This window comes from Callorhinus ursinus, unplaced genomic scaffold (genome assembly GCF_003265705.2).
Source record: "Callorhinus ursinus isolate GAN/ISIS: 27379988/994484 unplaced genomic scaffold, GSC_fseal_2.0 scaffold44, whole genome shotgun sequence".
NCBI lineage: Eukaryota > Metazoa > Chordata > Mammalia > Carnivora > Otariidae > Callorhinus > Callorhinus ursinus.
Genome location: NW_027397106.1, coordinates 2180874 through 2205083, shown reverse-complemented (window position 1 = coordinate 2205083; position 24210 = coordinate 2180874). Strand labels below are relative to the sequence as shown.

Below are 24210 nucleotides of genomic sequence, written 5' to 3'. Positions count from 1 at the left end.
GTCCTTATTTATTTATTTATTTATTTATTTATTTATTTATTTATTTATTTTTCTGTCTATCTATCTATTTATTTATTCATTCAACCACTTATTTATATCAGTGTTATGGACTGAATTGTGAATTAAAGAAGAGATGTTGAAGTCCTAACCCCCGGTACTTCAGAGTGTGGCCTTATTTGGAAATAAGGCCTTTGCAGATTTAACCAAGTTAAGATCATTAAAGCAGATCCCAATCCAATATGACTGGTATTTTTATAAAAAGGGGAAATTTGGACAGATACACACAGAGGGAAGCCAACATGAAGATGGCCATGTGATTACAGAAGCAGAGATTGCCTGATGCATCTGCAAGCCAAGGGATGCCAAGGATTGATGGTTACCACTAGAAGCTAGGAAAAGACAAGAAAGCACTCTACCCAGAGTCTCAGAAAGAGCATGGCCCTGCTAGCACTTTGATTTTGGACTTCTAGCCTCCAGAACTGCGAAACCATAAATTTCTGTTGTTTTGAACGACCCAATCTATGGTACTTTGTTACAATAGCCTTAGCAAATGAATACAATCAGTATGCACTTGTATATTTATTTTCTACCTTATTTAATCCAAAATTATATTATTTCTCTGTTGTACAAAATTTTTTCAGCTTCAACCTTTCAGAGTCCTTTCAGGTTGGTTCTTACGTCTCTTTGATATGCTCCCATCCTTTTGTGTTTTTTTTTTGAGCACTTCCTTACTTCCTGGTACTACAAAGCGTTCTAGCTCATCTTGTATTTCCTGTACCAGGCCTAGAATCAGCTATTTCTGGAAGGAGTTTTGCTTCCTTTTGTTGGAGAATGGTACTTAGAAAACAAGATCTGGGTGCTACGTATGCTCACTGCTATTGAGGTGCCATTGCTTCTAGGCCCTCTCAGCGAACAGAGTTAGATAATACGTATGCTAACCCATGTATTTACACATATCTAGAGTTGCTTCTGTATTGCCCATCTGTATGTAGATTATGCTAAACATGAGTTCATACTGAGATCTCTGATTCCTAACAAAGCACCACAGGATACATTCTAGCCTCTCCCCCTTACTTATCTGTGACTTCTCCCACCAACAATGAGAAACCTGGCTCCCAATACCCATAACTTACTTGTTCAACCCCAGTATACATGTAAAGCAGTTTCAAAAATTTGTAACCTATAAGCCCATGAGAAAATTTATCAACTAGAGCACAGTGTTTTTATGTGGATTATGCTGTGCCTTTTATCTTTAGCCTTATACTTTCCAGTCAAAACACTGTTGTGTGTGTTTTTTTTAAGATTTTATTTATTTACTTGAGAGAGCGCACAAGAGCGAGGGAGAGAGAGCACAGAGGGAGCAGGGGAGGGAGAAGCAGACTCTCCACTGAGCAGAGAGCCCTACACAGGGCTTTATCCCAGGACTCCAAGATCATGACCTGAGCTGAAGGCAGACGCTCAGCCAACTGAGCCACCCAGGCGCCCCCAAAACACTGTTTTCTAAAGTTACTTAGGTCAGCACCTTTTTGCCCCTCACCCCCTTCAGTGTGTTTATGTCAGAGACCTATATAATACAGTTAGATTCATTTGCAACAGTCTACGTTCTATCCCGGAATACTGTAGCATACTTGTTCTTTTAAGTGCTTGTCAAGTGTGTGTTGGATGGACAGATATAAATTCTAAGATCTCTGAGAGCACAATTTCTCCCTATTTATGTCCACATAACCTATTTACATCCACATAAATAGATGCTCTATGAATCTATTGAATATACTTTAACTCATTTAATTGCAAAGAAACAAATCTCAGATCCCCAATTGCTGCTCCTTGTCCACTAATGATTCCCAGTTCCTAAACTGCCTGGCTGACTCCAGCCCGGTCTAGAAAAATGCCCTGCTGTCTTCCCATCTCTTCTCCCAAACTCTAGTATAAAGTCGTATTCTCCAGATAGCCCTCTTTAAAAAAAAAAAAAAAAAAAAAAAAGATTTTATTTATTTATTTGACAGAGAGAGACACAGAGAGAGAGGGAACACAAGCAGGGGGAGTGGGAGAGGGAGAAGCAGGCTTCCTACTGAGCAGAGAGCCCCATGCGGGGCTCGATCCCAGGACCCTGGGATGGTGACCTGAGCCAAAGGCAGACGCTTAACGACTGAGCCACCCAGGCGCCCCTCCAGATAGCCCTCTTTAATTTATTCTAGGGCCAGGTTTCCTTCTCTTATTGCACCCTGACCACACTCTGGGCCTCTTAGACTCTTTGACCTTTATCCTAAGAGCAAGGGGGAAAAGAGGAAAAGAGAGAGGAGGGCTAAAGAGGTGGGAGAGCCAGAACACCTCCGGGGGTGGGCTGGGCTAGCCCAGAAGTTCAGGAGCGATGGTGTAGCCTCCAGAAGAGGTACAATGTGCCCCGTTGACCTCTCAGTGCCTTTGCTCCCACCAAAACCACCAACCTTCACTTGTATCAATTCCAAACTCTTTATATGGGAGCTGGGGCCCCAGAGATGAAGACGGTGTGGGGCCCCTGTTCTCAAAGTACTCACTATCTAACCCATTATCTAACCAGAAAAGTAAGACACAGGAAAAGATAAACAAAAATTTAAGACAGCAACACAACAGTGTGGATGAATTCAAAGGAAGGCGGAGAGCTGGCCCAGCAGCCAAGGAACAGGTGATGGAATTTGATGTGTATTGAGGGCAAATGAGGGTTCTATCCCTGTGAGTTGAGAGCTTGGAGTCCAGAGGAAGAAATTGCCTCTGAGCACCAGTTAGGCCACACATCCACTTCCCCTAACCTCCGTTCAGACCCTGAGATGGGAGACCGACAGGGGTTTTAGGGAAGGTGATCCAACCAGCTGGCTGAACCAGCCTATGCTTTCAGGTTCACTGTCCACAAGGCCACGGATGGTAGATGGGAGCACAGGACTTATGCAGGTGGGAGGGAGGGGACATTGCACACCACCGGAGGCATTTTGAGGAGGAGTCACATGAGCCGGACTGTGTACAGCAGGACCAACTGGAAGGCTGTGTGGGAGACAGACTGCAGGGACCGAAGTCTGGAGGCCAGCTGAGCTTATCACAACAGTTCTCATCCAGCCCACACCAGACTTGGGCCATGTCCTGATGTGGTCACTGATCCACAACCCCTAGTCTTTCTGTCTGTGAAATGGGCCACCACTTGTCTTTCCACAGACTCAAAGCTCAAAGGGTCTAGGCAAGCCCTTTCCTTTACCCCTTGTTTTCAAAAGGAAGTCAGCACCTGGGGCGTCAGGGATTTGGACAGACAGGCTGTGTGTGTGAGACACAGAGCATAAGGGATCCAGAGAAGAGAGCATCCCGTGCAAGAGAAAGAGGAGGCCCAGCAGAGTTTACTTCTGGAAAAGCCTGTTTTCACAGCCCTGGCAAAGCTTTCAGCTAACTCTTCATTCACAAGGAGGCCAGAGTCCCAAAGGTCTGCACCTTGGCCCGCACTCCATCCTGAGCACTCAGCATGTGCTGCAGTTCCCACTCTTTCCGGTGCTATGGTAAAGGGCATCCCAAAGGGAGGAAAAGCCGAGTCCAAGAGTCTCAGTCTGCAAGGAAGAGACTGGTTAGACTCCAACACCCACACAGTGCAGCTCTGGACATCCACACTGGAAGGGTGGGGGAAAGGACAGTGTGGTGCCGGCGAGGTGGGGGTCCTGGACTGGGCGGCCCAGCTCATGCTTGCAGGAGGGCAAATCTGTTGTAAGGGTGGTGGTGGTGCGGGAGGGGTACGGGGAGTTTGAGAAGGGAGTACTGAGAAGGAGTGGTGGATGGGAGAGGCGACCCAAATGCCGGGCTTTCCTGCAATATAACCTACAACGGAAAAGCATGAACATTTACAAAGCCACACTGGGATCCTGCAGGGAACGCGTCCATCTCTTCCTCATCCCAAACTTCCCTCGGCCCTCCTGTTTGATGCAGGAGCAACAAGCTGGAGCCCATGAACAGTGATAAGGGTTTGGGGACAGGACAGAGCTCTCCACCCTGGGGTCAGAGCTTGGAGAAGGAGGTCACAGAGTCTCTGCAGAGTGGAGGAGAGCTGCCCTCTCCCAGTCCCCCAACTCCCTTCCTCCCAGCCTGTCCAATCTGCCTCAGTGGGTCACAGCTACTGCAAGACTCTGCTCCCCAAATTCATGTTCTAGGGTCCCAGGGGTAGCCAGGGCGGGGTGGGGAGCGGTGCTGGGAGTGAAATTCTTCTTTTGTATTTACCTAAAAGTTCAGGAAGCCCTTGCTGACATTAGTGCTTGTGGGCCCAGAATTTAAACTTAGTCACTGCCCAGAGCCCTTGTTTTAGGAAAGAATGAGATGGCTCTTGTTGCGTAATCCTGAGCAGGGCCGGTGTGAGCTGCCAAGAGGAGCGGTCCTTCTTCCTGCCTCTTGCCTCTAGGAAGGCAGGCTCAGCTAGGAGGGCTGGGGATGGGTGGGGCACTGCCCTGGGGGAGGTGGGCGGTTGGGGGGGGTAGACAGACCAGTGCAGTGAAGGCTACGCAGCTGGCAGAAATACCCAGCCCTGTCCCAGTCCACTGCCCCCTGGACAAAGCAAAACCCGATGAATCCAGACAACCCAATGGGTGATACTAGGGGTGAAGGGGCAGATTCTAAGAAAGGAAAGGAATGGAGGCTAACCTGGATGAAGGACAGAAGGGGGGCAGGTGTCTGTTCTCTGTCCACTGTTGCCAAGAGCACTCAGAGTATGGGTTCCTCTAACTTTTGCCCCACCCCCCTCCACCTCCATTATTTCAACGGGCCAGTCCCTCACAACTACCCTGTCCCTGCCTGCCAGGCATTCAGCTATTCTCACCCTTGCACATGGGGGCCCTCTGGGATACTCCGGTGGCCCCACCACAATCCTAGGGGTAAAGCCTATACATTCAAGGTTCTCCTTTCCACCCTCCCCACCTCCCCCCTTCTACCACCTTCACCCAGTCTGGCCCCCTGACCCCCATTTTCCCACAGTAACATCTCAAAGGTTGCTCTTCCTCTCCTCTCCCTCGGGCTACATTCTCCCACCAGCACTGGGTTTTCCAAGGTCCCCATTATCCAGCATCCCGGGCCTTGTCTCTTTCCCTTTGCATACATCTCCCTTGTGACTCCCACACCCCATCCCTCCCCCCTCCCTTTCAGACAGCAGGCCCCTCACTCCCCACCAGAGTCCCTGCGCCCCTTCATCCCCCACACATACACATGGACTGGATTCCAGGTTTTTCGCTTCATCCCAGCTCCCGTCCTCTCCTTTCTCCACCCCTCCCCACCCTCTAGTGCCTCCAGCCAGCTGTCCAGCTCCCAAATTCCGGGCCGAGAGTCCCGGGAACAAAGCAAGAAAAATCAGAGTCATTTGGGAAGTAAACAGAAACTGGGAAGGGAAGGGGGAGAGAAAAGTGGGGAGGACCCAGGTGGGGGGGGGGCCTCTCCAGTCCCACCCAGTTTAGGGAATGCCCCTGCCTTCTCCCCCACCCCCCTTCACCTGGCTCTTAAAGGGCCCAGCCCCTGACCGGCGGCTACTTAAGGCAGAGGGGCGGCGGCGGGCAGCAGCTGCGCTAAGACTGCTCTGGGAGGAGTGGACGGGACAAAAAATCCTGACCATGACCCCCTACGGGCTGCTGCGGCCCCTGCTGCTGCTAACCCTGCTGCTCGCTGCCCGCTCAGGAGCCGCCTTGGCACGGTGCCCAGGCTGCGGGCAGGGGGTGCAGGCGGGTTGTCCAGGGGCTTGCGTGGAAGAGGAGGATGGGGGGCCGCCGACCGAGGGCTGCACGGAAGCTGGGGGCTGCCTCAGGAGGGAGGGACAGCAGTGCGGGGTCTACACCCCTAACTGCGTCCCAGGACTGCAGTGCCACCCGCCCGAGGAAGACGAGGCGCCTTTGCGGGCGCTGCTGCTGGGCCGCGGCCGCTGCCGCCGGGCGCGGGGGCCCCCGGGTGAGTCCGCGCCCCGCCCCTGCCCCGCCCACGTGAGCCCCGCACAGCCCCGGGCAGGGTCCTGGAGAGCAGGGTCCCGCAGAGCCCGGCGCGGGCAGCCCTGCAAGCCTCTGGGTTCTGTCAGTGATGCTTCTTTTTCCTAACCCTGGGGGGGGGCACGTTTGGAGCGTGAAGGGGCAAGGGCGGGAAGCAGCTAGAAGGTTGGGGTGCGGCTACAGGCCCTGGGGACAACGCAGGGAAATGTCTTGAGCCCTTAACCTCCCCCCCCCTATTTATTTTCTCTTGAAGGGAAAGGTGAGCATGGAGGGTTTTAGGGCCATGCCACAGCATCCCAGCTCCTTTCCTCGAACCCCCGGAGCTGGAGAAAGGACCCAGATGTTGTTCCCAGTTTCCATTGAGAGGAGGGAAGGGAACCCAGACTCTCAAATCCTACACACACTGAGAAATAGCCCCCCCTCTCCCCTTAATATCAGGGTGTCCAAAGCACCTGAACATGGGGTCTAAAACAAAAGATGCTCCAAACCCAGAATTGTTTCAGACTAGACTAGGGTCAGAGGGCAGGCGCTAGGGACCTCAAGAGAAGGGGATAGAGGTGGGAAAAGAAGGAAATCTGCCAAATCAGGGTTATGATTTAAAGCCGCTCAGAACCCTCCACCCACCCTACCCCACCCTACCCCAGGGAGGAAAATAGAAGGCTGAGTCACTGGGTGGGTGGGACAGAAGTGAGTCAGAATCCAAAAGATGGGGGGCAGCAAGGACATAAGGAGGGCAGGAAATGAAAGCAGCCCCCCCCCGCCGCCCCGCCCCGGGCATCTGAGCTCCTGGTTTCTTCCATGGGAAGGGATGGGAAGTTAACTGGGAGTTTCTTTCTGTCCAAATGCCTGGGTCCAGGCTGCTAGGGGTCCTCATAGAAAGGGTTGTCTAGGTGGGTCAGAGGAGGTAGTAGGAGCATGGTCGTGGTAGGGTGCTAAATGGAGGGAATGAGGGGCATGGTCTGAGAAGGGTGGAGGAAGAAGGGTCAGAGTCAGGATGGCAGAGGGAATGGCTCTTGGGTTGCGGTTAGTAGGCAGATGGGAGCAACTGTCTAGGCTTGAGGATTGGGGACTTGAGCAGAGCTTGTCTTTGGGCATGAAAAGGAACAGATGATCCCTTTGGGGCCATAATATCTAATTTTACAGCTGGGGCAAATTCCAAGCAGTGCCTACTCCCCTCCCTGCATTTTCCTTACCCTGATGTCCTGGTCCTGATTTATTTCCTCACCCCCTCCCATCCTGAGCTTTCCCCAGGCCCCCCAGACACCATGTATGACACGTTCTCCAGAGCCAAGAACAGCCTGCAGGTTAGAAGCCCCCCATTCCCTGCATCTTTGCAACCTGCCCTCTGCCTGGCCCCGTTAAGGGCGGAATCATACTGCTCCTGGGACCACTGGGGTTGAGCTGGGCTGAGCTATGGGAGACCAGAAGGGAGAGGCCCCCACTGCAGTGCCCCAAAAGTAACCATGTCTAAAGCCTGGGAGGGATGGGCTGAGTCACAGCAGGGTCACACCGGGGACACACATTCCACTTGGGTCCCTGCTAACCCCATCCCACATCCCTTGTTCTCCTGCCTCATCTTCCTGGCTTGGTGCACCCCCTTCTGGCTTCTGGGGGAACAGCCAGGTCTTTTCACCCCCAAGCCCAAGGCCTCCCAATATATTTGTGCTTGTCCTGGATGTTTCCTTTCCAAAATGCTTCTCCCTTATAAGACTTAAGACTAGTCTGGAGATATTGTCAGGAAAGGTAATATCACTCTTTGTCAGAGAGAGAAACCGAGGCCAGAAGAAGGTACAGGAGGAAACAAGTTCTAACCGTCCTCATTTCCACTACCTGGAAAGCTCTTCTCTTCCTCTCTTCCTCCCACTTCGGGGAGTCAGGGTGAGCAAGGCTCTCTTCCATTTGGTTCTGGTCTTTGACTTCTGATTTCTGGACTCTTCCTCCCCCATTCTTCTTGTGGCTGTAGGAGAGAATCCTAAGGAGAGCAAACCCCAAGCAGGAACCACTCGTCCACAGGACACGAACCGCAGAGACCAACAGAGGAATCCAGGGGCCTCTACCACTCTGGGCCGACCCAATCCTGGGGGTGTCCAAGACACCGAGATGGTGCGTTTGCAACTGGCAGAGAGCAGGAGGGGTGGGGAGCCCTGGACACTCCCATCTGAGGCTGTCCCCTTGGGCTTGGAGTGGTCTCCGACGTGCGCGTCCTGGGAGCCTGGCTGGGGGCACTGGGGGCTGTACAGTGGAGCTAGGCTGGGACGGTTCTGAGCTGCCTGCTCTCCCTTCTCCCAGGGCCCGTGCCGCAAACATCTGGACTCAGTGCTACAGCAACTGCAGACCGAGGTGTATCGGGGGGCTCATACCCTCTACGTGCCTAATTGTGACCATCGGGGCTTCTACCGGAAGCGGCAGGTGAGGCCCCTCCTCTCCTCTCTTCCCCTTGGTCCTACCAGGGATGGGGTGAGGGGAGCTTACAAAGGGCATAAAGAAGACCCTGCCCCTGCCTTTAAGATCCCCCCACTTTAGGGCCCACACAAACCCAGAGAACAGCCACATGCTGTAGTAGAGGAGTCAGACTGCCTAACCCAGGAAGGCCTAACTCTGGGGCTCCCATCTGGGAGGTGGCTTACGGCTGCCTGGGGGCTGTGAACACACAGGTGGCTGAGCCCTCCCCCCAGAGTCTGAGAATTTGCATTTCTAACGCAGTCCCTTAGGGCTCCTGCTGGGGCTGGTTCCCCACTTTGAGAACCGTGGTTCAGGCCTGGAAGAACAGGCCCAGTTTAGTGGGTGGAGAAGAGAGGAGCACGAGAAGGGAGCCTGAGAGCTCTCAGAAGTTCCTGCATACTCAGACTCAGCCCCCTCCGGCCCTCCGGTCCCTCCTGTCCTCAGGGCAGCCCCTCTGATCCCTGTGCCTCTCTCCCTAGTGCCGCTCCTCCCAGGGGCAGCGCCGAGGTCCCTGCTGGTGTGTGGATCGGATGGGCCAGCCCCTGCCGGGGTCCCCGGATGGCGATGGAAGCTCTTCCTGCCCCACTGCGAGCAGTGGCTAAGCCTGGGGGAGTGGGGGGGGGGGCACTGCAGGGCCACTGGAAGGAGCCTGGGGCTGTCATCTTGGGTCATTTGTTGAGTGATGAGTAACTCAGGAGCCCTGAGCCCCACACTCCACCTTCAGGCCCTACCCCACTGTCCCCCTCGCCCCCTGGGACCCCGCACATGGAGAGATTGTTAGTGTGGGCTTGGGGTGTGAATAAAGCTGTGTTGGGGGTCTCTGACCTACGTCTCTGTGTCTCTACCTCTCACATTTATGGAGCCTTTCTCTCTCCCACCTTCTGCCCCCCGCCCCCCCTATAGCTCTCCTCTCCTGCGGTGGGAATGCAGGAGACAGCCACTGGTAGAGGTTTCCAGCCCTCGAGCCTCGCCCCACTACCCACCAGGGAGTGGGAGCAGGGGAGACGTGGGGGTCAAGGCCTTTGTCTCAGTTTGTGACCTTGTTTCTAACACAAATATTTGAACACAACGGGACAGGGGAGAGGAAGGATTAATAGTTAATCCCCAGGAGGAACCGATAAAGAAGAACTCTCAAAGTACTTACCTTTCTGTTACATCCTACTGAAAAGGGAAGGAAAGTCTTACTTATTGAGCCCCTCCCACGGGCCAGACCCTGGAGTGTGTGCTTCTCCGTGGCCTACCTCATTTTGTGCTTACGATAACCTTGTGAGGTAGGGACTTTTGCCCCTGTTTTCCAGAGGAGGAAACTGTGGCTTAAAACATTTGGGTCACTTGCCTGAAGTTACACAGCTGGCGAATGAGGATTTAAATCTTGTTCTTCCATCCGTGACAACGCCTGGCGTCCCCTGGGCCCGGAATAAGGGTTTGTTTTGCCTCCTTCCTGCCCACACGCTAACCCCAGCAGGTGTCGGGCAGAGCTGCGGCCCAGGGGCCCTGGCACCCAGCACTTCCTGGAGGAGCCACAGCACCGCCTTTGTCACAGGCGCCAGCCCCATCAGAACATGATTCACATGCACACCACACACCTCATCACATGGTCTAAGGGAGCTGAGTGCGCTGGTACCCGAAGATCCTTCAGGCTGCTGGGAAGGAGATGGCCAGGGGAGTCGTGCTAGGCGATAAGCCTCAGAGAAGCAAAGTCCTCCTCCCCACGGCACACAGGCATGCAGAGCCACTGTTCCTGCGGGAGGGGTGGCTCACTCAGCTGGACATCTGGGTGGCGGATTGGGCCGTTGCGGGGGGTGGCAACCATCCCTAGGACAGCCGGCAGAGCCCGGCCTGTAGCTGAGAAGTGTTACCCTCTGCGCCAGATAAGCGATTGTGCTCCTGGAGTTTCCCTCCTCCCGAGAGGACTTTAGTCTTTGGAGCTGTCTAATGAGCTGAGTGAGATAAGAGCCGGGCAGGCAGCAAGGAGGGGAGGGAGGGAGCACCGCACAGCCGCCTGCTGCCCAGTTAGGACTCACACCATGGAGCCAAAGGCGGCCCGACTGCGGCGGGGAGAAGGGCCCAGAGGAGAGCAACAAGAGCGACCGTCGTCGGGAGAAGGTGAACCACCCTCTGGGGGCGCAGAGAGCTCAGCGTGGGCTGGAGGTTGGGACGCGTTGTTGAGAGGGGGCTCCTGCTGTCTTGGGAGGTGAGGGAAGCTGGCCGCCGCCTCTGCCCCTCACTGCCCAGCCAGCAGAGGGAAGTGAAAAGATATTCAGAGCTAGGGCCTTGCCCTATCTTGTGGACTCTTTCACCCCCCAGGGTGAACGGAGTAGCTTCCCGTTTCCCAGGTAATGTCATCAGGCTCCCAGTGGCCGCCTCACCCCCTGCAAAAGTAACTTCCCCTTCTGATCGCCCCACCGTGATACTAGATACTCCACTGGTTGGGGGCGGGGAGGCTGCTGAGCGGACAGAAAGCACTTCCTGGACCGAAGATGTTTCTGGGTCTGTCCCAGGTGGCAGCACCTTAACTCCTCCCCCTTGGGTGTGCCCTTTGACCCCGCCTCCTAGGAAACACCAAGAAGGACGGAGGCATGGACTTGGTGCAATGGACCCGACATATGGAGGTGAGGGAGGTCAGAGGTCAAGATGGACAGGTCTTGGAGTGGAGGGCTGTAGGGACGGGGACGTTGTAAAGACAATTTGTTCTTGGGCTCAAACAGATCAGGTGAGAGCTAAGGGTGAAGATGGAGGGGTTTGAAATACAGGTCAGCAGGGCAGGGGCCAAAAGTCAGCCAGTGAACAGTCTTCCGTTGGTGGGACTAAAGAGAGAGGGAAGGCTGGGGAGAAGAAGAAGAGAGTAGGGTCAGACATGACAAGGTGGTCGACATCCAGACCCTGGCCCTGAAAGTGGCTTTCCTTGGTCCTCACTGCTGCCCTGGGAAGCCAGAGAGAAATAAATCTGGGAGGAACGCCTGGGCCAGAGCCGTGCCTGTTCCTCGCACCTAGTGATGGGCCCGACACACAGAGAAAGCAGCTCAGCAAATACATGGTGAATGAGAGGATGGCGGTCTAGACGGAGACAGCGGGCCTGCCCTGCTTTGTCCTGTAGGCTGTGAAGACGCAGCTGCTGGAGCAAGCTCAGGGACCGCTGATGGAGCTGCTGGATCGGGTCCTGTGGGAGGCCGTACAATCCTACCCACCACAAGGTGGACCTGTGCCCTCCGTTCCTCCAGATTCCTCAAGCAAGTGAGCGTCTGAGGGGGGGGGGGGGGGGGGGCTGGGTTCCTGTCGCAGGCTCCTCTACCGTGAGGGTTATGAGCCCTAAATATCATCTCACGCATCCTTTGCCAGTGTGGGCATGACCCCGACTTCAACCTTCTCTCTTTTCCCCTTATCGCCTTCGCCTGCCTGACTCTGACCTCCACCTCCGGGCCTTGTTCTGCTCTGGTCCTGACCTTCCACCTGGTCCTGCCCTCTGACCCTCACCCTGACCTTACTCTACTACTGCCCTTGGCTCCCAAGTCTTCACCTTCTGCAAGGCTCTGCTCTCTACCCAGTGCCTTCTTCCTTTGGGTCCTGACCCGGAACAACTGTCTTCATTCAGGGCCAGGGAGCCAGCCCTGGGGAAACGGAAAATTTTCATCATCCGAAAGTCCCTGCTTGAGTGAGTCCACATCAAGGACAGGGGATGGGAGGAAAAGAAAGAGCTTTGGCTGGCGGGAGGGGGTCCAGGACCCCTCATTTCTAATCCTCGGGTTCTAGGTGTTTGGAGGGAAGACTTGGAGAGGGTTTCTAAAGTTCATCTTCCCCATTTGCCCTGGGCATGATTGTGGAAGAAAGGCCACCACGATGAGAAGTCCCAGCCATGTCCCAGCCCTTAGCTGCAAGTTCCCAATCGCTAGTCTTCACCCCACATGTGTATCATGCCTGAGCTGGTCCCCACGACCTTGAGGACCCTCCCACACCGACCTTCGGGCCCCTGTCCCTGCAGCGAGTTGATGGAGGTGCAACATTTCCGCACCATCTACCACATGTTCATCGCCGGCCTCTGTGTCTTCATCATCAGCACCCTGGCCATCGACTTCATTGACGAGGGCAGGTAGGCCCCCCTCCGGCCTGGGATAGGCACACAGATCAGACCCCCTAGGTCCCCAGTGTTCCACTTGCCATTGCACAGCCCCCCCCAACTTTGATCCTTTGATTATTGGACACACATCACCATTGCTTCCAACAACCTTCCCACCTAAAACACACTCTTAGACTTCTTCCTTCCACAGCCTTGGATGGCCCTTGGTCTGACCTCCCGGGTCAGCCACTCAGGGGACACTCTCTCCTCTGCTCAAATACTTCTCAGTAGGAACCTTGCCCTGAGGCAGATACACGTGAGCACACTGGCACACTTCACACCGCACCACTCGCTCACACTCCCTCCCAAGTCAGCACCGTTCAATCCAAGCAACCTCCAGTGAGCACCTCCCAAGTACCCACCCTGGGGGCCAGAGATGAGGGCCAGACCCCATCCCTGTCTGTGAGGCACTCCCAGTCTTGTGGGGAACCCAGACATGCCCACAGACATCCGCCCCAGAGCACCCCCAAATCTGGGGATGAGTCTCAGAGGGCTATAGATCTTGGGGGGGCGGGTCTGTATTTGCACTGCCCCTACCTCACCCTAAGTACGGCTTAGGAAGCAGTAACAAGAAGAGGACCAAGGATCTGTGGGTTCAGCAACAGTATTTCCTTCTGGTAAAATTGTTGTTAATTATATGAGTAGTAGAAGGATCAAATGTCAGTAAAAAGTTCAAATACACGTAAAAATGACAGTTCCTCCTGACCACTCCGCCAACCCCAGACCTCTATCAGAGGTAACATTTTTAACAGTTTTGAGAGTTTCCCTCCAGAGCATTTTCCATGCGTTCGCATCCACATGTATATAAGAACAAAGAAAGTATCTGTTGTGAGGCTTTACATAAATAAGATACTTACTGTACTTATTGTTCTGGTTCTACTCCTCAACTTCTCTTCCTATCTAAGAGATTTTTCCATGTCAGCCCACTGTTCTTAACGACTGCAGTCGGGACGTGCCAGCTTTTGGTCCTTTCCTCGTGGACATTTAGGTGGTTTCCCATTTTTCCCCGTTCCAAACCATACACTCTAAACATAAGCAAATAAAACACCCAGTGACCTGCTTTCCACTAAGTCTGTCTACAGCTACAGATACTCCAAAAGAACACAACTAACGGAAATCAAGGATAAACTCTGAATACCTCATATTGTAATACCCACGGCATACAAAGTTCTGAGCCCTCCTGCAATATCATAAGATTCAAAGGGCCCTAAAGGTCATTTGTAGGCAAACCCACCCCATGATTGAGTCTTTTCAGGCAACACCCTGTGCTAGAAGTTCGGGACAACAGAGGTGCCATCTTGAAAACCTTCAGATACGGGGCCCTAGTAACCTTCACAAAATACCTCAGTTTATCCTCCAACAGCTCTGACTGCAGAGGGAGGGGACAAGGATGGGCCACACATTTGTCTCCTTTGTTTCTCCCTCTCCACTCCAAGGCTGATGCTGGAGTTTGACCTACTGATCTTCAGCTTTGGACAGCTGCCCTTGGCGCTGATGACATGGGTCCCCATGTTCCTGTCCACTCTGCTGGTGCCCTACCAGGCCCTGCGGCTGTGGGCGTGGCCCCGGGCTGGAGGGGCCTGGATGCTGGGGGTGGCCCTAGGCTGCGTGCTGCTGGTCGCCCACACCGCTGTCGTCTGCGTCCTCCCGGTCCACGTGGCCCTGGAGTATCAGCTCCCGCCCGCGTCGCGCAGTGTCCTAGTCTTCGAGCAGGTGATGGGCGAGACGAGGCTGGGGCGGGGCTCCTCTGGGGGAGGGCACTTGTACTTGCAGTATTGGTAGGGGCGGAGCTAGTTCCTAGAGGCGGAGTCCGGCGCCAAGGATTTGAGCGCACCAAGCCGGCTCCAAGGAAATTTGCTGCTGTGCAAATACAATCGGACTTTGCAAGGAGTCACCGGGGTTGGCTGGCTGGAGGCTCCGCCCTGGCCTTTCCTGTACCCCTTTACCCTTGACTCATCCTGGCAGCTGCTTGTTAGGCTATAAGACTACCCGACAAAAAGATAAAGTATGGGCTTTGACCTTACAGATTTTGCAATCCGCCTGCCTCTCTTCTGTAAAAGAGCTCACAGAGATGTTAAGTGATTTGCTCAAAGCCACACAGCAACTTAACCTCCTTTCCATTCCATCTCAGGTCAGGCTCCTGATGAAGAGCTACTCCTTCTTGAGAGAGGCTATGCCTGGAACCCTTTGTGCCAGAGTAGGTGAGGCCTTGGGTTGGCCCTGCTGTGAACTCGAGCCTTTTGGCTGTTTTGAATGAAGTCAGCCATTGCAGGATGCTCATAAAATCTGTGGCTTCCTGAGCCTGTGTTGCCCCCCAGGGCAGAACTCTGGCCTCCAGCTGGACTCTGTGGGCCTTAGTCATTAGGCATTCTCAGGTCCCACCTCTGAGATATGGCACCTCTGTTACCCAGGATTTCTGGTACTTTCCAATTTCCAGGCCTAGCCTGGAAAGACCCAGGGTATGAGAGCCTTATATTGGGAAGTCAGAACAGAAGGAGAGAGAGAATGTGTGGTGGAACTTGTGAGTGCCAAATGAAACGCTGACCAAGCAGGTCCTGTCCCAGAAAGTAGGGTGCCTGGAATGGAAGCAAAAGAAGGGTGTCAAAGAGCAGCTTCAGCTCCTGAGTAGTCTCACTTCCCCCCCACACCTCCAGACCCAATATCCAGCCCCTCACCCATCCCCCGAACCCCGGTCCTATCCAACCCTCCACCCACCAGTCCCAGCCCTTCCCCAGCCTCCACCCCTCCCCCGCCCTCTCTCCCTTCCCCCTTCACTGATGGAGCCCTCTCACTCCTCCCCAGGTGAGGGCACGCAGGCCCCCAGTTTCTCCAGCTACCTCTACTTCCTCTTCTGCCCCACGCTAATCTACAGGAAGACTTATCCCAGGTAAGACCCTGCACCTCTTTCCCGAATGCCCAGGCCCATCAGGGACCTTGCCGTTTTATTTTCCTTTCTACTATTCCCATTATTTCCTTTCTATTATCCCTATTGCTGCTGCAGGACACCCAATGTCAGGTGGAATTATGTGGCCAAGAACTTTGCCCAGGTCAGAAGATGGGGTAGAAGGGCGGACTCGTGGTGGCCAAGGGGGCATTTCTGGGAGTGAGGTGGGGGAGGCCTGGGGAGGAGGTCAGAGGGCGGTGCTGAGGTAAGAGGAGGCAGGGGCTGGGCCACCATCCAATCCCAGAGGCAGGGGGCAGCTGCTCGTGACCCCTCTCAAAGTGACATGTCCCCCACCCCTCCCGCACCCCCCCAGGCCCTGGGCTGCGTGCTGTATGCCTGTTTCATCCTGAGCCGCCTCTGCGTCCCTGTCTTCGCCAACATGAGCCGGGAGCCCTTCAGTACCCGGGCTCTGGTGCTCTCCATCATGCACGCCACGTTGCCAGGTATGCCCACTGAAGGCAGGGCGGGAGGGGGCTGCGCCCGGGGGAAGGTTTCCTAGTAGGAGATTCCTGCCTCCCCTCACTCTTTCCCTTCAGTCAGGTTCAACACCTCCTGCTCCGGAACCTCTCCCACATGTGGCCCCTCCCATCACTGCTCACTTCAGATGACCACTCCACGCTCTCTTTTTTTTTTTTTTTTAAAGATTTCATTTATTTATTTATTTGAGAGAAAGAATGAGAGAGAGAGAGAAAGCACATGAGAGGGGAGAGGGTCAGAGGGAGAAGCAGACTCCCTGCCGAGCAGGGAGCCCGATGCGGGACTCGATCCCGGGACTCCAGGATCATGACCTGAGCCGAAGGCAGTGGCTTAACCAACTGAGCCACCCAGGCGCCCTCACTCCACGCTCTCTTTCTGCATTGGCCTCCCACCTGTCTCCTTACCCCTTCAGTCTTTCCACTCCTGCCTGCCCCAGACACTGCTGCCCAGATGAACGTCCCTCCTCCAGGTTAACCATTCCCCACCCTGCTTCAAAAACTCCAGTGACGGGCCACCTGGGTGGCTCAGTCGTTAAGCGTCTGCCTTCAGCTCAGGCCCTGGTCCCAGGGTCCTGGGATCGAGCCCCGCATCGGGCTCCCTGCTCAGCGGGAGGCCTCCTTCTCCCTCTCCCACGCCCCCTGCTTGTGTTCCTGCTCTCGCTGTGTCTCTCTCTGTGTCAAATAAATAAATAAAATCTTTAAAACAAAAAACAAAAAACAAAAAAACTCCAGTGACTCCGCATTGCTGGCCTCTCCAGATAAGATTTGACCCCTTGGCCTGGCATTCAAGGTCCCTTCCCAGGCAGCCCCTCCCATCTCATCCCACCACAAGCTCGGCCTGTTCATTGAAAGACATGGCACTTTCATGCCTCCGGGCCTTTGCTCCTACTGGTCCCTCAGCTTGGACTGCCCTTTCCCCATTTTCCAGCCGTGAAACCCTGTCCCTTTTTGGAGGCCTATGACTGAGATGCCTCCTCCTCTAGGAAGCCTTTCAGTTTTAGCCATCAATCACCATGACTCACCCCTTGCTCTGCACTCCCAAGCATATCAATGGTCATCGAGCTTAGCTCCCAGCACATTTGACCTTGATACGTGGTTGGACATGTCTCTGTCCCTATCTCTACCTCTGTCTGTCTCTCTCTGCTCTCTCTCTCTCTCCAACCACTCTGTGAACTCCTGACGGTCAGGTGTTTTGAGATTCATCTGTGCATCCCCAAAATCTGGCATGGGGTTCATGAGCAGATGGATGGGTTAATGAATGCATGAGTTAGTGAGTGACTAGTAAATGGTTGGTAGGAGTTGGGGCCCTGGTTGCTGATGAGGGCCCCTCAGAGCTTCCCAGGGGATACAGGTGGGCCAGTCTGACCTGCAACCCTTGTCCCCACTCACCAGGCATCTTCATGCTGCTGCTCATCTTCTTTGCCTTCCTCCACTGCTGGCTCAACGCCTTCGCAGAGATGCTCCGATTTGGAGACAGAATGTTCTACCGGGTAAGGCCTGGACCTGGTCACTTGGGAGCTGGATGCAGGGAGGGCTGGGGAGTGATCTGGGGAGGATGATGGCTCCATGGGGTGTCACCTCCGCTGTGCTGTCAGTCTCCCACATGAGAAACGTGCTCCACTGGATGCCGTTCTAATGCCACCCCTCCACCTCCTGACTGGCCAGGGCTACCTGCTTTCATGGGCATGGTACTTTGGAATCATCTTCTCCTGAGAGGGGGCGAAGGAGGGAGGGCAGGGCCCCAGGTCCTGAAGAGGCAGCTGGGAGAGCGCCTGCTGTCTCTCTTCGGCCAGGGGCCAGCCCCCCGTGGACCACTGGGCCTGGTGCAAGAAGCAGGGAGGAGCAGCTCGGGCTTGGGAAGACTCAGGACCCAGATGTTCACCTCCTTCCCCTAACCCTGACCCCACTCTTCCCCAGGACTGGTGGAACTCGACGTCCTTCTCCAACTACTACCGCACTTGGAACGTGGTGGTCCATGACTGGCTGTACAGTTATGTCTATCAAGATGGGCTGTGGGTATGGGCTCGGCAGACCCCCTCAGCTCCCACAGTTAATGGAGCCTCTCCAGGACATTCTCCTTCCCTCCATCTGCACCATCCACCTTTTCCAGACCTAGGGGCCCCCTTGGCTTCCATTTACCCCCTTCTACCCAACCCACTGGGCAGAAAATCCTCCTTAGGATCTAAGTTCCTTCCTTCCTTATCCTTAACTCCACCCCACCACAGAGCATTTCTCCCCTCCTTAGCCTTCTAAGGAGCATGCATATAGCAACTCTCAGTTACCAAGACTTTTCACATACATAACCTGCACAGTAACCCTGAGAAGTAAGTATTATTATATCCCCTTTTAAAGATTGCATGTAAGAGCTAATAAAATGCTCTTAAATAAGACGTATCAGCCCTTCAGACCCCAAATCCCATATTCTTTCCATTGTACCATACACTCTCCTGGCTTCCTTACGGAGGGGGTCTTTGTGGAGGAGTCTTGGGGAGACTCATTCCACCCTCCTCCCCTGACCCTTGCCAGCTCCTTGGTGGCCGGGCCCGAGGGGCTGCCATGCTGGGTGTGTTCCTGGTTTCTGCGGTGGTCCATGAGTACATCTTCTGCTTTGTCTTGGGATTCTTCTACCCTGTCATGCTGATACTCTTCTTTGTCATTGGAGGTGAGCTGGGCCTCCGTGTGCCACAGGAGGGGGAGCCATCCAGAGGGAGGAGGCCTGGAGTCCTGCTTCTGGAGACTCTAGGCCTACAGGGGAGGCCACACACCCTTCTGGGGGGAGGCATGAAAGTTGGGGTGGGAAGGAACTTGGGAACAGGGAGGGAGGAAGTAGGGTGTTTCTTGGGGGAATCTAGAAGATTTCTGGCTGGAGAGGAGCATCTGAGCAGGGCACACATAGAAGGAGACAAAGGGGGAGAAGTGGCATGAGGCTGGAAGGTTTAGTATAAGATCCAGGATATTGATGTATAAACTGAGGAATCCTGCTTTCACATGAGCCACGTGAGACCTCTATGGTTGCTGGAGCTGGGTTCAAGATCTCGCCCAACGATGCCTTCCTGTTCCATCTCTCCCCAGTGCCCTGGGATGGGAGGGCAGCCAGGGAGACGAGGTATCTGGAATTGGAATAACAACCTTTCCTCCTGCATCAGGGCTGATGAACTTCATGATGCATGACCGGCACACAGGCCCAGCGTGGAATGTGCTAATGTGGACCATGCTCTTTCTGGGCCAAGGCATCCAGGTCAGCCTGTACTGCCAGGAATGGTATGCTCGGCGACACTGCCCCCTACCCCAGGTAAGGAACCATGACCCGTGCTCAGCTCCCCGTCCAGAAGGACACACCTCGCCTCCCCAACAGCCAGTCCTCTTTTGTTGCCCAATTCAACAGCCGTTTGGTCAGGGGCCAGGGCCTGTTTTGGGGGCTTCTATGTCTTGGATGTGTAGCGTGGGCACAGGGGGGAACTCATGCACAAGTCACCTCTCTCTGGCACAGACAACCTTCTGGGGGCTGGTGACACCTCGATCTTGGTCCTGCCATACCTAGAGATCAGAGCACCCTCACTGCCCAGATGATACCACCAAGTTCTGCTCTGCCTGCAAAGCCCGGGACCAGGGTGCCTCTCCCTGCACTCCCAGATCTAGCTCCAAGTCAAGGGGGCCTGGCAGGCATGACCCCACCAGGGAACTCCAGGGACTGCAATCTATGGACCTGGAGGGCAGCTGAGCACAGACTCAGAATGGTGGTGGCTCTTGAGCCGCCAGCTCAGAGCCCCCTCCTACCTCATGACTATCCAGACTTGGGAAGACTTGAAGGATCTCACAGATCTGGTAATGCAGGGTGACCTAGAGAAGCTGGGGCTGCCAAGGTCTGAGAAAGGTTTGGCTTGCTCTTTGTACTGCTTCCAATATAATAATAAACTGTGTCTCTTTTTATTCATTCATTTGTTTATTCCTTCATTCATTATGTGTTGAAGGCCCACTTTTGACAGGCAGGCCTGAAGAGCTGTGTCCGCAGAGGCGAGACTGTGTGGTGGCAGGGGCTGAGGGTCTTGGATGACATCCATTGCCTTTTTGATGCCATCCCCTCCCCAAAACCCAACCTCACCTTCCCTTCCACCTCTATTCCTTCTTCAGCTCACATTTCCACACCCCTTAACCCTTCTGCTCCCAGCAGCCCCTGGCACATTTGGGGAGGGCCCACAGCAGGCCTCCTCTCCCTCCACAGACCCAGGAGAGGAAATGCTTGTACAGACCTGAAGCAATTATCTTCACTTCCTGAGCCTCAGTTTCCACTGCTATAAAGTGGACCTTAAAATGAAGAGTGTCCTGATTATACGGGTTCAGAAGGTCAAAATATTCGTGTTCAGCCCCGTTCCAGAAACCAGACTGTGTGTCACTGTAAGGAGAGGATCGTTTCTGTCCTCCTTACCCAGGTCGCCACCTCACCTGGTGCTGGGAAGACATCTAGATCAGTAAACTTTTAGGGAACTTAGCCCCTGGGGACAAACAAACCAGCGTCCCTAAGAAAGGGATAGGTACTTCTTTTTTTTATAAGAATCTTTTAAAAAACTATTTTGTTTATTTATTTTTGAGAGAGAGAGCGCGTGCACAACAGGGGGAGGGGCAGAGGGAGAAGCAAGCTCCGCGCTGAGCTGGGACGATGCAGGACTTGATCCCAGGACCCTGGGATCACGACCTGAGCCAAAGGCAGACGCTCAACTGACTGAACAATCCAAGCACTCAGTACTTCTTTTTTTTTTTTTTACATGTTAACAGTATGTATGGATATCTTTTCATGTCAATAATATAGATCTATTTCATCACTTTTAATTACTGCATGGTATTACATTGCATGTATATACTAGATTTTATTTAACTAATTACATACATTTGAATTATTTCCAGTATTTTGCTCTTATAAACAATTCTATGATGAACTTCCTCATGTATATATACACATCTTTGTGCATTTTCCTGTAGGAATTTTCTAGAGGCAGCATTACTGGAACATCGGGAGGTGTTACTCTAAATTTTGTATACATTGCCAAACTTCCCTCTGGAAGGTTTAAGTGAATTTAAGTTGTATGATATCACCCATTTCCCAACCCCTTTGCCCATACGGGGTTTTGTCAACTTATTTATTTTTGCCAATCTGATAAGCAGAAAATTATGTCTGTTGTCTTCATTTTGCATTATGATCACTGCTTTAAACCTTGAATATATTTTCCCATATGTACCAACAATTTTTGTTTATTTTTAAGACCAGTTTTAGGTTCATAGCAAAAATGATCAAAGATACAGAGATTCTCCATATGCCCCCTGCCCCCACACATGCATAGCCTCTCCCATTCGCAGCAGCCCCGCCAGAGTGGTATAATTGTTACAACTGATGAACTGACGCTAACACATTGTTATCACCCACAGTCGGTAGTTTAGTGTTCCCTCTTGGTGTTATACATTCTACGGATTTGGACAAACGTATTATTTTTGTTTTTCTAGTTTTTTCTAGCTTTATCAAGATATTATTAAAATATGTAGTTTAAGGCATACCATATGATGAGTTGATATATGTATATGTTGCAAAATAATTACCACAAAATGGTTAGTGAATACCTCCATCCTCTAACAGATTTATGTGTGTGTATTGATAACATTTAAGATCTTCTCTCTTAACTTTCAAATATATAACACAGTATTAAGTACAGTCACCAGGCTGTACATTAGACCCCGAGAACGCATTCCTCTTATAGCTGGGAGTTTATACCCCTCGACCAACATCTTCCCATTTCCCTCCCCCTCAGCCCCTGGCAATCACCAATCCACTCTCTACTTCTATGATTTGGCTTTTTTAGATTCCATATATAAGTGAAAACATTCAGTATCTTTCTCTATCTGATTTATTTCATTTATCATAAAGCCTTCAATGGATTTGGACAAATTTGTAATGACATGTATCCACCATTATAGAAGTTCTTTACCTAAAAATATTCTCAAATATATTGACATCTATTAAAGGATTCTATATTAGATCCACTGATCAGTACCATAATGTTTAGTTACAGTTGCTTTAGAGGATGTTAGATAACTGGTTATGGTGAATCCCCCTTTGCTAATTTTCTTTTTCATATTTTTTCTTTGCTATTCTTGGGCATATGTTCTTCATATGAAGTTTAAGAGCCTTGGTCCTTTTTTATTTTTATTTATTTATTTTTTAAAAGATTTTATTTATTTATTTGAGAGAAAGAGAATGAAAGATAGAGAGCACGAGAGGGAAGAGGGTCAGAGGGAGAAGCAGACTCCCCGCTGAGCAGGGAGCCCGATGTGGGACGCGATCCCGGGACTCCAGGATCATGACCTGAGCCGAAGGCAGTCGCCCAACCAACTGAGCCACCCAGGCGCCCCCTTTTTTATTTTTTAATAGCTGTTGGCCTCTTCCTTGTGGCCTTGAAAGAGCAGGTGATCCCTGATGTTTATGTCAACAAGCTTAAAGAGTTTGGATAACTTAGACCTCAGGATTGATGCTTGTCATGTAACAAGTGTGCATATTGATTATTTGCAAGATCACAGAAATAACTGTGATCATTCCTTTAGAAAATGGACTTGACAGGGGTGCCTGAATGGTGCAGTCAGTTAAGCATCTGACTCTTGGTTTCAGCTCAGGTCATGATCTAAGGGTTGTGGGATCCAGCCCCGAGCTGGGCTCTGTGCTCAGCCAGGGGTCTGCTTTGGATTCTCTCTCTCCCTTTCCTTTTACCCCTCCCACGCTTGCTCTCTCTCTCCCTCCCTAAAATAAATAAATAAATCTCAAAAAACAAGAAAATGGGCTTGACAATATAAGTTTATATATAACCTAGTTATTGAATAATAAATTTCATAGTTTTATTGATATATAATTGAAATATATAAACTGCACATATTTAAAGTGTATATTTTGATAAGATTTGAATAGCTATACACGTGTGAAACCATCACCACAATCAGTATAATGAATATATCAATCATCTCTAAAAGTTTCCTCATGTCCATTCATAATCTCTCCCGTGTCCATCCCCACCCCCATCCAGCCATCCCCAGGCCATCACTGATCTACTTCCTGTCGTGTTAGATTAGTTTGCATTTTCTAGAATTTTACATAAGCGGAATATATGGTATGTATTCTTTTCTCTCCAGCTTCTTTCATTCAGCATAGTTACTTTTAGATTCGTTCATGTTATTACATTCATTGCTTTTTATTACTGAGGAGTAGTCTGTTGTAACACAATTAGTTTACCTATTTACCTGTCCAGGAACATTTGTGTTGTTTTCAGATGAAGCCATTACAAATGAAGCTGCTGGAACACTTAGGTAAAAGTCTGTGTGAATATGGGCTTTCATTTGGGGGGGGTAAATACCTAGGAGTAGAATGTCTGAATCACATGGTAGGTGTATCTTTAACTTTTCAAGGTGGTTGCAACATTACACATTCCTACCAGCGGTTTATGAAAGTTCCAGTTGTTCCTCATCCTTGTCAACACTTGGTATGGTCAGTCTTTTTCATTTTAGCCATAGTAGTATCTTACTTTGGTTTTCCTATCTGCTTCTATAATGACTAATGAGGCTAAGTGTCTTTTCATGCGCTTATTTATCACCAGTATATATTCTTTGGCAAAGTGTCTGTTCAAACCTTTTGCTCCTTTTTAAATTGGGTTGTTGGGTTTTTCTTATTGCATTTTGAGAGTTCTTTATATATTCTGGATACAAGTCCTTTAACAGATAGGTGATTGATCTACAATCAATTTCTCCCAGTCTGTGGCTTGTCCTTTTTGTATCCTTAACAGTTTCTTTCACAGAGCAGAAGATTTTAATTTTAATTAAATCCAATTGATCAGGGTTTTTTTTTTTTCCTTTTCATAGTTTTGGTGAGATATCTAAAAAATCTTTGCCTAACTTGAGGTCACAAAGATGTTCTTCTATGTTTTATTCTAGAAGTTTTATGGATTTTGGTTTTATATTCAGCTATGTGATTTATTTTGAGCTAAGTTTTGTAGATAATGTGAAGTATATGTTAAGTTTCATTTGTGTGTGTGTATCCAATTATTCTTGTACCATTTGTTGAAAAGGCTACCTTTTCTCCACTGAATTGTCTTTGCAACTGTAGATCTATTTCTGAACTTTCTTTCTGTTCCACTGATTTTTTGTTTCGGTCTTTCTTTATACCAACACCAGACTGTCTGGATTACAGCAGCTTTATAATAAGTCTTGAAAACATGTAGTTTCAGTCTTCCAACCTTA

The 24210-nt window shown here is 51.6% G+C and overlaps 2 protein-coding genes across 2 annotated transcripts; both read left to right on the top strand.

The window, feature by feature from the left end:
- The first annotated feature begins 5370 nt into the window (after positions 1-5370).
- On the top strand, positions 5371-9232 carry IGFBP6 (insulin like growth factor binding protein 6). Its single transcript, XM_025883246.2, has 4 exons — positions 5371-5931; positions 7930-8069; positions 8256-8375; positions 8888-9232. The coding sequence occupies exons 1-4, from the start codon at positions 5451-5453 to the stop codon at positions 9008-9010; spliced, it is 864 nt and encodes a 287-aa protein (XP_025739031.2). The 5' UTR covers positions 5371-5450; the 3' UTR covers positions 9011-9232.
- Positions 9233-9904: 672 nt separating this feature from the next.
- On the top strand, positions 9905-19880 carry SOAT2 (sterol O-acyltransferase 2). Its single transcript, XM_073881942.1, has 15 exons — positions 9905-10559; positions 10965-11020; positions 11506-11642; positions 12001-12060; positions 12388-12495; positions 13959-14235; positions 14654-14723; positions 15325-15409; positions 15524-15569; positions 15780-15909; positions 17335-17432; positions 17860-17958; positions 18469-18604; positions 19089-19234; positions 19433-19880. The coding sequence occupies exons 1-15, from the start codon at positions 10436-10438 to the stop codon at positions 19481-19483; spliced, it is 1623 nt and encodes a 540-aa protein (XP_073738043.1). The 5' UTR covers positions 9905-10435; the 3' UTR covers positions 19484-19880.
- Positions 19881-24210: the final 4330 nt, after the last annotated feature.

Bases quoted from the DNA above. Each gene is read 5' to 3' on its own strand.
- SOAT2 (XM_073881942.1), top strand. From the start codon at position 10,436: ATGGAGCCAAAGGCGGCCCGACTGCGGCGGGGAGAAGGGCCCAGAGGA. The intron at 14,236-14,653 runs GTGATGGGCGAG...ATTCCATCTCAG, and splicing joins GTGTCCTAGTCTTCGAGCAG to GTCAGGCTCCTGATGAAGAG. The intron at 17,433-17,859 runs GTAAGGCCTGGA...ACTCTTCCCCAG, and splicing joins GAGACAGAATGTTCTACCGG to GACTGGTGGAACTCGACGTC.
- IGFBP6 (XM_025883246.2), top strand. From the start codon at position 5,451: ATGCCCCTGCCTTCTCCCCCACCCCCCTTCACCTGGCTCTTAAAGGGC. The intron at 8,070-8,255 runs GTGCGTTTGCAA...CCCTTCTCCCAG, and splicing joins GTGTCCAAGACACCGAGATG to GGCCCGTGCCGCAAACATCT. The intron at 8,376-8,887 runs GTGAGGCCCCTC...CTCTCTCCCTAG, and splicing joins GCTTCTACCGGAAGCGGCAG to TGCCGCTCCTCCCAGGGGCA.